The sequence below is a fragment of the Hevea brasiliensis genome, chromosome 9, assembly GCF_030052815.1.
Source record: "Hevea brasiliensis isolate MT/VB/25A 57/8 chromosome 9, ASM3005281v1, whole genome shotgun sequence".
Taxonomy (NCBI): domain Eukaryota; kingdom Viridiplantae; phylum Streptophyta; class Magnoliopsida; order Malpighiales; family Euphorbiaceae; genus Hevea; species Hevea brasiliensis.
Genome location: NC_079501.1, coordinates 9,316,030 through 9,327,422, shown reverse-complemented (window position 1 = coordinate 9,327,422; position 11,393 = coordinate 9,316,030). Strand labels below are relative to the sequence as shown.

The following is an 11,393-nucleotide window of genomic DNA, read 5'->3' as shown; positions in this document are numbered from 1 at the left end:
TTACTATAATAACAACAATTCACAATTTGTGAATAATCCCTTGCACTAAAATTCCAAACTCATCAACGTAATTTTCCGATAAAATTTAGTCTTACTGCATTTTTATATTCCATCCCAATAGATTAGCTCTCCTCTCCCACTAAAACTTCTGCCAAAACATCGACTCAGAAAACCTTTTTTTTTTTTTAAAAAAAAAGTAGAATAGTAGTTGGGATGAGGATATGAGTAAAATAGATCAGTGAAACCAAAGCAGGCCCACCCATCACCACCACCAATGACTTAACGTCCAATAATGATTCAGAAGAAAAATAAGTCAAACGGCTTTTGGAAACACAAGCTGCACCCCCTAAACAAAGTAGCACTATCATTTTCTTTTGGACTACAACAGCCATCACATTGAAGCAACCAACAATTATCCATTCTACTTTTGCATTCCATTTCCTCTGAAATCAACTATTACAATAACTTTTTTTTTTTAATTTTTTTTTTATATATATACCCTCTTCCCCTTTTTACAAGGTCCCACAGCCACTACCGAAAATCACTAGAAAAGTGCTCCATCATTTCCCACTATCCCCACCACTGATACCATAAAGAAGAGCGTATCAAATGAGCTTTGACAATTCTTCTCTTTCACTTGAACTTGGCAGAACATCAAGGGCCTGCCTGCATTTTTTTAGGCATTGATATCGAACCCTGTCTTGAAAAAAGCTGGAAAGGAAAGGCAAAAGCAAAGAACTATGGCATCTGACTTTGATTGCAATTTGAAAAATTAGCGAACATCTATTTGTGGGAGTTGGAACGGGACAAACACGATGCAGGACCCCAACATTTGGCGACTTTTAGATAGGTCTATGGGATGCTTACCCCTTAGTAAGGTCTATGACTGGGGATTTGTTTCTGGTTTTAAAATAGTTGAGGTTTCCGGTGGCTGCGCATGGTAAATTGCTGTGGCCAGAGAGACAGGCATTATGCATAGAGCCTTTGATTGGAGAAACTGCATTGCAGCACCAACATTTTCTTCCATAAGCTTAGCTACCTGTCGCTCCGTACCATCATTTGACCACTTCTCCCAGGTTGGTTGGTTTCTTCCACCTTCGCCAGTGTCATCCTATATCAGGAAGAGGTGGCTAAATGTGAAAACGATGATGATATGTTATCCTCCATAAACAATATCTTATCTTTATTACCTCAACTGAAGATAGTGGGATGTCCGTTACAAGTGGTGCAACCGCACCAGCTCCGCCCAATCTACTCATGCTTAAAACCTGATAATGATAAATAAACATTAGTCAAACAAAAGGGGAGAGGAATAATAAAAAAATTTCAATTATCACAACAGCTTTTTTTGTGGACACTCCATTTCAAAATGAAAGAGGCATGCGCTACTAAATAAGCCATTGAATATTCAGCCGTCTATTGCGTAACAAAAATAGGATTTACCTTTGCTAGTTGATATTCAATTTATAATTTGTCATGTATAGTGGAGGCAACCATTTATCAAAATTTATGAGCATAAAACCTCTCATATGAAATGGAAAACTAGACCCATTTCCATCATTTCCTTAGCACAATCGCATCACCTCGATATCAACATCTCTGGAAGTAGACCCAGTTCAAGAGATTTACAGGGAAACATATAAGGACCACTATATAGAGACAAAAGTGGCTTTAAGAATAACTTGTGCATGGAAATTATAATTATTAATTGGTGTGAAAGGCCAAAATAAGTTATATTAATTGAGTACCACCACCAATTCTTTGGCGTAAGAGTCTGTCTTAATTGGATGAGAGATTACTGACATCATTTATCAGTTGGGCAATTATTAGAACTATGACTGACATAATCAACAATGCTTGAATATAAATTAGATTTGGAAAAGGAACACCTAAAAAATATCAAACAATAGATTCATGGGCATATACACAGAACCTAACAGGCTAATACATATATTTTCAAAACTTACATATCCACGAATCAAGTTATGTCAATGGGATTTATCATAAAGAAAACAGCTGAATATGGATTTTGAAATTGATAGGGAAATTGATCTAAATCTTATAATACCTTAACTTGGAGCCTTAGGAACTTCACATAATCCACAATTTCATCAAGCATGGCAGCCCTATCTGTCTGCACAAACAAAATACACATCAACAATGAAGGGAAGAAGTAGGCATTATTCTTGGATAAACTTTCTTGAAGATTAACTTCAAAAAATTTCTTCCCTTGATCAACCAAAACATTCATCCTTCAGCCATTCCCAACAACAAAACTTCTTAAATCTCTAAATATAAAACTGAGGCTAGACACTCCATGTCTCCATGCACAGTTTAAACAAGCCATAAACAAAAGAAATTCCATTTTTGTACCAGCCAAGGAATCCGTTTTTTTTTTTGCTTCATTGCTTTCCTTTCTTTTAATAATCACATCCTAAACATTTTATCACTTGGTCCATTTCTGACTCTAAGATGCATGTTTCATTCTAAATTAAGGCATACAGAATTATATATAAGCTGTAAGTTTAAAAAAATATATATATTAAAGTACAGAACAAAGTTTAGACCATCAAACTATAAAAGTTCTTTCCATGCTTGCCTGAGGTTGCAGCCAGTACAAAACCAAATGCATGAGGAAGTTTACGGCTGAATTTCATTTCTTGGACAATTAACGATATATTCTGATAATCCTTCATCATTTAACAGTTGCCAAAAAGGGTGCAATAAAAGCCATAAAAGTCTATATATTTTAAATAAAGGTCTATAAAAGATAATAAATGCATTTCAAGCCAGTAAAAAATGACGAGTAGTTAGTCACAAAGAATAGAAATGTGAATATGAAAGGCAATCATGTCTGTTGAACACTAGCTGCTTCTACAAAAATATATTATTTTAGCTGAATTCTATCAGAAATTAGCATTGAACAAAGGTGATATTCATAATTAGTTAAGGGTGTTTTCCAAATGGTCAATTTGCAGAAACATTTATTTATTTATTTATTTTCTGATTCTTTTGCATGACAGGAAGGAGCAAAGTTCTTAGTATTCAACTTTCAGCATTTAAGGTTTTTGAACCTTGCTACTATTCATTGGTGCGTGAGTTTGACTGAACTACCACCAACTATATGCCTTTGACGAAAACTCATCGTGTTATGGATATTTCCAGGGAGCATAACAAAAAAGCAGGTCTCAAGGCATTTAATCATTTGGGCACACCAACACAACTCAGCACAGGGATCAAATCCTGGCCATTACAATTACTTAAACTGTAATTAGCACTGGAAACCATGCCATTATGCAACTAGCAAACTACAGATTGGCCAACTTTTAGGCTATAATCTCCAAAACCATAACTCACAGGTTTCAAATTTGTTATTACCTCAATTTCATAAGCTTTGCTATATTTTTGGAATGTTTACATTCAGAAAGAGGATTACAAAGAATTTAGGAAGAAAAAGTTTATCTGTGGCTTTCTTTCCTCTAAATTGTGTATCGTTTCACTTCCAAACGTAGGAGGCAAGCATGAAGTACAGAATGCTTTGCCTACAATATAGAAGCTCAAAACATGCTTCAACTAAGTTCATAAAAAAAGACATCAGAGAGAAAAGGACACACCTTATTGACACTAGGAACCAATTCCTGCAAGGCCCTGATTCTTTCAGCTATTCTTTCTCGGCGCAACTGAGCCAAATAGAAAGGAATGAAGAGTTATTTTCTCATTACCATGAGAAAAGAACAATGAACTGAAGGATCAGAGAAAAAAAAAAGAAAAAAAAAACATATGGTTCTTTTTCCAGAGCCCATCAAGTGTTCAAACTAAAATCAATAATAGCCTGTATTTTTTAATATGAATAAAGACCTATATTTTACTTTTGAACAAGGACTTAAAGCTGTGATTCTCAACTCACTGTTAAGTTTATATGCAGTCATTTTGGAATCACGTTATTGTTTTTCTTTTTTTTTTTTAATTATTTTAAAAAACTGAGGCTACATCTACACTCTTGATAATATTATACTACTTTCATGTTAGCCGTCTTTTTCTTACTACATTAGACATACCCGCTCAGCAATGCTGTGTGGATCTGTGGCCTGTCCTCTTCTAGCCCGCACCCTGGGGCGCATTGTGGGCGGATGTGGAGCTGCAGCCAAAGTTGTAGGCATTGGCTGACCATGAAAAACCTGCAAAGATATGATAATCACATCAAGGATGAAGTTGCAATAAACTATAAACCATTTCACCAATCAATACTACATTGTCTGAATAGTCAATTGAGTGAGAAAAGATCGCATCAAGCTATTAAATCAAAGGTAATGGGCCATAAAAGAAAACACCTTTTACAGCACTACAGCATTTTTATTTTTAATTAACATTTGACAAAATCTTTAACCACAATAAATTTTCAATTATAAATTTAAAACAAAAAAAATTATCACAATATAGATTAGAATGAAACCATTACATATGGTGCTTGTTAGCATGGATTGATAATTTGCTGCACCAAAAGAAGCTGTAGATGGCACAACACTGAATGCTTTCATTGTTAGGATTGGACTACAAGAAGTTGAAGTCGTTTTGTGTGAGACAAATGTGACCAACTAGCCATTGGTGATCATAGAACTTATTAATTTGATAGAAATCAGTAAATTATTATGCAACATTACATCATTACACGAACACTAGAAGGGACTTTATCAAGAGCCTGAAGTTTTGCTCCCTCGTAAAGATTTAGAAAGATCAAATAATCCCTAACTAATACTGAATCAACCAAAAATAAAACCTAAAGACATCTTCCATTTCTTCCCTTCACGGACTTGAGAGATTTTTATTTTCATCTGAGCTTCATATTCTGCGTTATTCTGATCTTTATTTCATAGATATCCAATGTCTTAACAGTTTAAGCCTACAGATCAGTCCCTAGAACTCAAAGAGTCGACATGACAGAGACTACTTTTATTCTTTCGTTTTTTTCAAATAGAAATACTAAAAAATCTGAATTTTGCAACAATAAATTGCCTTCTCTGCATCCCCCAAAATTAAAAAGAAAAATTTAGGGAGAAAATAAAATCGACATTCAAATCACACAAACTCACATCTCTGGCTCATTTTTGTATCTTCCATATGGAATCATTTTCTTTCACTTCCCTGCATTTTCTCTCAAAGCAATTAATCACTAGCAAAAAATCTATAAGAATAAAAAAAAAAGAATAATTCACTTACATTTTTCACTGTAGTAGCTCTGCCATCAACAACCTCGTCTCGAAATCTCTTCCCACTCCCTGATGCCTCATCAGGCTTCAAAAACCCTCCCTTTCCCTGGTCCAAGCTCAGTCCCAACGGGAACCCATGAAAGCCAGCACCTCCTCCTCCAGCAGCAGCACCGAGGGTAGTGATGTGGCTAGAACCGTCACCTGAGCTAAGCTGCAGCATCATCGGAGATTGAGCAGCAGCTGCCGCCCCAGCCAAGCCTGCGTCGGCTCCCACCAAGCTAGCCTCAGCCGAAGCAAAGTTAGGGAGGGCAAGGATTTCCTGAAGGAAATCATCGGCAGGAGGTTCCGTGGGGTTATTGGCCATTCGTTGGACTCGGACGAGTCAAAGTGAGTGGAGATAGCGGGTTAGGACTCCAAAAGAGCATCTATAAGCAAAATTGTTGAAGAAAAAATGGCAGCTAAGAGATTTTGGGGGGTCTCAAAGTTTGAGCTTTACGCGTTGCTTAACTTTGCTTGTTGCTTTCCCAGTGAGTACTAAGAACAAAGAGAGGATGCGAGGACCATTTCTTAAATATATCATACTTTGCATAAAAGGGTTCCTTTCTTAAGAAATTTACGTGACTGCCCACTTTGAAATGAGTTGATAGCTGATGGATAATATTATTAATATTTTTATTTTTTATTTATAAATTTAATATTTTAATTAATATATTTTAATTTTATTAAAATATTTTTTTATTAATAATATAAAATATAAAATATTTATTTATACCTAAAAACTTAAAATTAATTATAAAATTTTTTATAAACAATAATAATTATTTTATCTATATTTTAAAAATTATATAATTATCTTAAAAAATAATTATTTTCTTATTTCAATAATAAAATAAATAATATAATATAATAAATTAATAATTATATATTTATTTAAATAATATAATATATTATTTTAATAATTATATATTTAATTTAATAATAAAATAAATAATATAATGTAATAAATTTATAATTTTATATTTATTTAAAAATTAAATAAATTATATGATATATATGTTTATTAGTCATTTCACATATCAACAGCAACGGCTAAATATAATTTTATTAAATATTTAACATAAATCAGCTATCAGTTATTAGTTGATAGCTAACAGTAACAACTTTCAGCTGACAGCTATTAATTGCATTTAACAATTAAATCAAACAGGTTCTTACTCTCTTGTCTTGCTTTTCATAAACGACACCGGTTTATGACTTTACATTGCATGTCTGTTCATAATTTTATTAATACAGATATTTTAAGCCGACGTACTCTTGATTCACAGTAATACTACTCTTAAAATACTTCTACTAAAATTGAAACCTTGCCTCTTGATTTTATCTGCTCACTACTTTACAGGCTTGCTTGCGTCTCTAATATATGCTGACGTGAGTCTACAACACCCACCCTCTCAGGCCTTTTGTTTCTGGTACTTACAAATATATAGCTGTCTATAATCTAGTCTAGCACAATCGATTACGTAGTTATATTCCATCGAAAAAATGGTAGGCCAATACGTAATGAAGTTGCATTTTCTTCGCATCTTTTTTCTCCCTTCTGGCCTTTGTAGACAATGCCAAGCTTTGGCCATCCAATTCTTTACCTTTTGACTTCATAATTTGCTAGCAAAAGTTCCTACGGTATCATTTCTGGAACACTGGATATTCTGACTTTGTTAGAAGATCGATCGAAGGGACATAGCATCAAAATCAATTAGGACAGCCACGAGGTTAGACATTTGCAGTATTTCCTTAGCTTCTAGGCAATTAGACTTCTTAAAACTAGCTCTTTATCCTAACCCATGATAGAATAGAGAAAATTCCCTATTGAGTAATTGAAATCTCTTGTAAACTGGTTGTTTATCTCTGTAAAACAATATAAACATCTTGAGAACAACTGTTATGGATCTACTCAATAGAATATCTTTGTCTTTCACTCAAAACTGGCCAATAAAGCTGTTGTAATCAATAGTTTTTGTGATCATGTAACCTAATTCATGGGTTGGCTCTTGGATTCCATTAACTACATTAAAATGTTAATAGAAGGATATGTAAGCAGAGCTCATCCAACAAATTAGGTGATCAACTAGAATTACCATTGAATTAAGATACAGATTTCATTTATAGCCACACCCAGTGTTAAGAGGAGATTAGTTTTCCTTCTAAATCTAATGCCAAAATTCCCATAAGCAATAAGCAGCACTTTCTGAAGTTGCTTCAGAAACAGCAAAATCTGCAGAAGCATTAAAAAAAAAAAAAAAAAAAGAAAAAAAAAAAACACACACACACACACTAGACTTGTTAGTGAACTTTTATTAATATTTAAATCAATGGAAATAGCCATTGTCATCCAAGGCTACCATCAAAAAGTTTCATCCTCAATTTCATTTTCAGGAATGCTCTTTACAAATGCTAACCATTCAAAGAACAAAATACTAACTCATTCGTATTCTAATTGATTTTGGGGCTGTGTGAAAAAATCTTTGGCATTGTGAGCCACCTCAGCCTCCAGTATAGCTTCCAACACAATGTCAGGTCCTTTCATATCATCGGTCAACACTCAACACATCAATATGCTTATTTAAATATCAAATAACACACGCCTCAGCAACAATATACTTTATGAACAGGAAATGACTAATAATTCAATTATCCATCAATTAAGATACAATCAATGAAAACTTTAAATGAAAATGCTCATAATGTAAGTATGAACTGGATGCACATGCAACATTAAAATGTTATTGATAATACACCACTGTCTATTAAAGGAAGACAATGACATGAGGTAGACCAAACTTAAAGAACAAAAACAGCTATCAACACAATTTAACTAGAACCATATTTTAACTTGTGAAAAAAAAATGTACATGTATTGTTTATTTATATTTCAAGCCACAAATTCTGCCACATATCAGGAACCTATATAATTAAATAGTTTTACCATTCCACCCATACATAAAGAAAGTTTTAGTTTTCCTAATTTCAATGATCAATCAAAACATTAACCCTAATAGTTGTAAATTTAACCACTCAGAATTTAAAGCATTGAACAATGACTTCTCCAAAACCTTGAAGAAATGAATTCACAATTTTTCTTTCTTATCTTACCCCATCTTTGATAGGTAATATTTCCACTGCCATGAAGCAAAATGTCCACACACTTACAAACCAAATGAGAAGTTGCACAGTAAATAGCAGATAGGGATTAGATTTATGGGAGTCTAGGGAATTAACTTGAAGGAAAAATCACACTCGCTCACACATACACATATATGTTTCCTTCCTATTATTCTACAAAGAATTCCATCTGTTGAGGAGAAGGAAAAGAAAAATGCAATAAACGTCTTTTTTCTTCTTTGGTTTATATATGTAAGTGTGTGCGCTTGCGCATACACACACAGAGATAGAAGGGAAGAGGAGGGAGTTGGGGTGGTAACTGGTAAGTAAATTCTTAAATATACTTCAGTTGGGAATTTTAATTTTGGTTCCATGGGAGTAGAAAGTTATTATCATATGAGATATAGTATATGTACTCCTGTTACAGCCTCCTGTATTGTGTTGCAGACGTATTGGGATGATACACATTATATATACCAGGACACAATGAATGGACAGGAGCACTCACTAGTGTATAACATAAGAATAAAACATTAGAATACGCATAATGTTATTGTCTTTATTATACAAACAGTTCATCATGTGTCATAAACAGATAAAAGTAAACAAAAATCCCATCGTTCTACATGTGTATGCATGCTGAGGGATGAGGGGTGGACATAGGCAAAACAAAGGGGAGCATGAGACAGAAACAACAAATGTTAGTGATAAGGATACATCACCTGTCAAAACAAAGACACAGTAACACACCCAGAGGAGCAATGCCCATTTCACTTCAAAAAACCCTACTAACCTGACTACAGTAAGACTAGGAACAATAATGCTAACACTGGATTACTGCTTACAAGGCATCATTGCTAGATGCAAACATAAGATAGTATGGCTCCAGAAAAAAAAAAATTATTGCCTGGGCGATTTGGTGACATCCCAGTACTTTCAGCAGACACAGGCAGAACATTTAGAAGACCAAGATCATCAACAAAATTTCCTGCATCTGCACCACTTTGCAATGAGTTATGAGCCAAGCTTCGCGGAAGAGGATTCAGCCAATCTTGCATAAGCAGTTGCTTCGCTGTGCAAAATACACGAATCTGAGGCCTTTGAACCAGAACCCTAGAAGCAAAACAAAAATTAAAGAAAGGAAAGAGAGCACTAAAATAGTGATAATTCAAATACCATTACTTCCACAGAGAAAAATTGATGGATGACATATAAATTTGCTCAATAAAAACCTTGGAAATGGTAGTTGTTGCTATACTCCCTCCATTTGTTTGCTCAATATAAGGCTTGGAAACAACAGCTTTCAGTGTATTCTCTGTATCTAAATTTACAGGAACACTACTGGCTAAATCCTCAACAAGAAAGGCTAGAAACAGTTAGAAACCCCGACAGTGCAGAAAGAATCGTAATTTGGAAAATATACAAGAAGATTGACAATACCATTAGAACCAGATGAAGGATCAATGTTATCTACAAGCCTCCGAGTTAATGGATCAGGATTCAAGATAGATTGTGTCCTGAAATTCCTTGTGGACCTAAAACAAAAACTACTACATATCTCAATAAACATCGTCTTTGCAATTCATAAATCCCACATTCAAACTGCAACGAAAAAAAACCATATCCGACATCATTGCCCACTCGAGACATTATAATGCACAAGGAAGCCATTACACATTTTCTACTCAAGAAATTGCATTTAAAAGAATTATTAAAAAAAAAAAAGAAAAAGGCTGGAAAAATCACCTGGCGGGCTTGAGATTGCTGCATAACGTTTTCGAATTGGCCACGAGTTAACTGTACATAGCCAATGGCTCGACATCTAATCTCCCAGCCGTTCTTGCTATTATTTATAGATCCTTGGATCTTAATTACAATACATTAAACCAACATCAGGATTCTAAATTCAATAACATCTACCACAACCTTATAAACAAAGGAAGAGATAGAGAGGTGACCGATCAATGCAGCGGTGGCTCCGAGTAACAGGAAGAGTTCTCCATAAGAGACCCCTCGCATTGTACTCACTCAGCCCCCAAAAAGGTTGCCACCTTTCATTGTTCACACAGTTTAAAATATATATATATATATATATATATATATATATATATACACCGCAAAATGCGAAATTCATTAAGCAATAGCGGAAACATCAACTTGGAGTAGAGAAGAAGAAAATCAGGTGCTTCCTCATTATTTTCTAAAAAAATTAGTATCTTTCCAATTTTTTAGTGTTGCTTGCGGTAAAAATATACAAAATTATAATTGATAACACGTTTTATTATGAAATTAATGAAAAAATAGAATAAAAAATTCACTCTAAAAATTTTGACTTTGCGAAAATGACATATATTTTAAAACAGCCAAAAACATAAGAAATATATCTGAAAGTTATAATTCTCTTATTAATTTACTATATCACGTAAACCATTTTATATGAAATTACTAATGTAATATAAAATTATCCATTTATGGGACAGAGAGAATACTTAACAAGGGATTAAGGCTCTGTGCGAGTTTTTCAAATTACAAATCTGGGTCATTTTGCCCCCACAGAGAATGGATTCCCTTGTTGAAAGTAGTAGAGAATGCGATTCTGTGGAATCTCCTCGTCAATCGGCATCGCTCTGCTGGCGTCCATCGGCATTATCGTCTGTTTTCGGGCTGTTTTGGAATAAAGGGTCCCTGATGAAACAGAAATTGAATCTGGACTCGTGCTTAGCAGGCACCAGTAAGCCCAAAAAAAAAAAAACTAGCCCACTAGTTAGTGAACTTGAGCATTTGCTTACACTCTTTATTTTTATTAGAAAATAAATATGAATGTGCTTTTATTCTCATTATATTTAGATTTTTTTAAAATTAATTATATAGCATATTAAAAAATTAAAATACAATTTTATGAAACTCATGATTAAAAATTTAAAATATTATAAAATATATATTTAATAAGTGTACATATATCTAATAAAAAAATGATATCTTACATATTTTTATATACTTTAATTGCACTGATTATATTTTTATCTG

At 33.7% G+C, this 11,393-nt stretch overlaps 2 protein-coding genes across 5 annotated transcripts; both read right to left on the bottom strand.

Annotated features, from left to right (window-relative positions):
* Window positions 1–396: 396 nt before the first annotated feature.
* On the bottom strand, window positions 397–5,762 carry LOC110665449 (transcription factor UNE12). The gene is made up of 6 exons (XM_021825580.2): window positions 5,218–5,762; window positions 4,059–4,178; window positions 3,615–3,680; window positions 2,069–2,134; window positions 1,191–1,268; window positions 397–1,111 (listed from the first exon to the last, which is right to left on the bottom strand). The coding sequence occupies exons 1-6, from the start codon at window positions 5,569–5,571 to the stop codon at window positions 881–883; spliced, it is 915 nt and encodes a 304-aa protein (XP_021681272.1). The 5' UTR covers window positions 5,572–5,762; the 3' UTR covers window positions 397–880.
* A 3,143-nt stretch (window positions 5,763–8,905) lies between these two features.
* Window positions 8,906–11,061, bottom strand: LOC110665450 (uncharacterized). Of its 4 annotated transcripts, none has more exons than XR_009151173.1 (4): window positions 10,113–11,060; window positions 9,807–9,913; window positions 9,599–9,711; window positions 8,906–9,479 (listed from the first exon to the last, which is right to left on the bottom strand). XR_009151173.1 is itself a non-coding variant. In XM_058152756.1 (4 exons), exons 2-4 carry the CDS (start codon window positions 9,934–9,936, stop codon window positions 9,381–9,383), a joined length of 363 nt encoding a protein of 120 aa, XP_058008739.1. In that variant the 5' UTR covers window positions 9,937–9,968; window positions 10,113–11,061; the 3' UTR covers window positions 8,906–9,380. The 4 variants fall into 4 exon arrangements, 2 of the variants coding, with proteins under 2 accessions (XP_058008739.1, XP_021681273.2); XR_002496900.2 differs by having other exon boundaries at window positions 9,807–9,901; window positions 10,113–11,058; XM_058152756.1 differs by having other exon boundaries at window positions 9,599–9,732; window positions 9,807–9,968; window positions 10,113–11,061.
* Window positions 11,062–11,393: the final 332 nt, after the last annotated feature.

What these genes read in the sequence shown, in the direction of transcription:
- LOC110665449 (XM_021825580.2), bottom strand. Translation starts at nt 5,571, where the DNA reads ATGGCCAATAACCCCACGGAACCTCCTGCCGATGATTTCCTTCAGGAA. An exon ending in CACACAGCATTGCTGAGCGG is followed by an intron (nt 3,681 to 4,058) that starts GTATGTCTAATG and finishes TATTTGGCTCAG; the next exon opens with TTGCGCCGAGAAAGAATAGC. An exon ending in TCCCACTATCTTCAGTTGAG is followed by an intron (nt 1,112 to 1,190) that starts GTAATAAAGATA and finishes TTCCTGATATAG; the next exon opens with GATGACACTGGCGAAGGTGG.
- LOC110665450 (XM_058152756.1), bottom strand. Translation starts at nt 9,936, where the DNA reads ATGTTTATTGAGATATGTAGTAGTTTTTGTTTTAGGTCCACAAGGAAT. An exon ending in TCCTTCATCTGGTTCTAATG is followed by an intron (nt 9,733 to 9,806) that starts GTATTGTCAATC and finishes AACTGTTTCTAG; the next exon opens with CCTTTCTTGTTGAGGATTTA. An exon ending in CAACAACTACCATTTCCAAG is followed by an intron (nt 9,480 to 9,598) that starts GTTTTTATTGAG and finishes TTTTGCTTCTAG; the next exon opens with GGTTCTGGTTCAAAGGCCTC.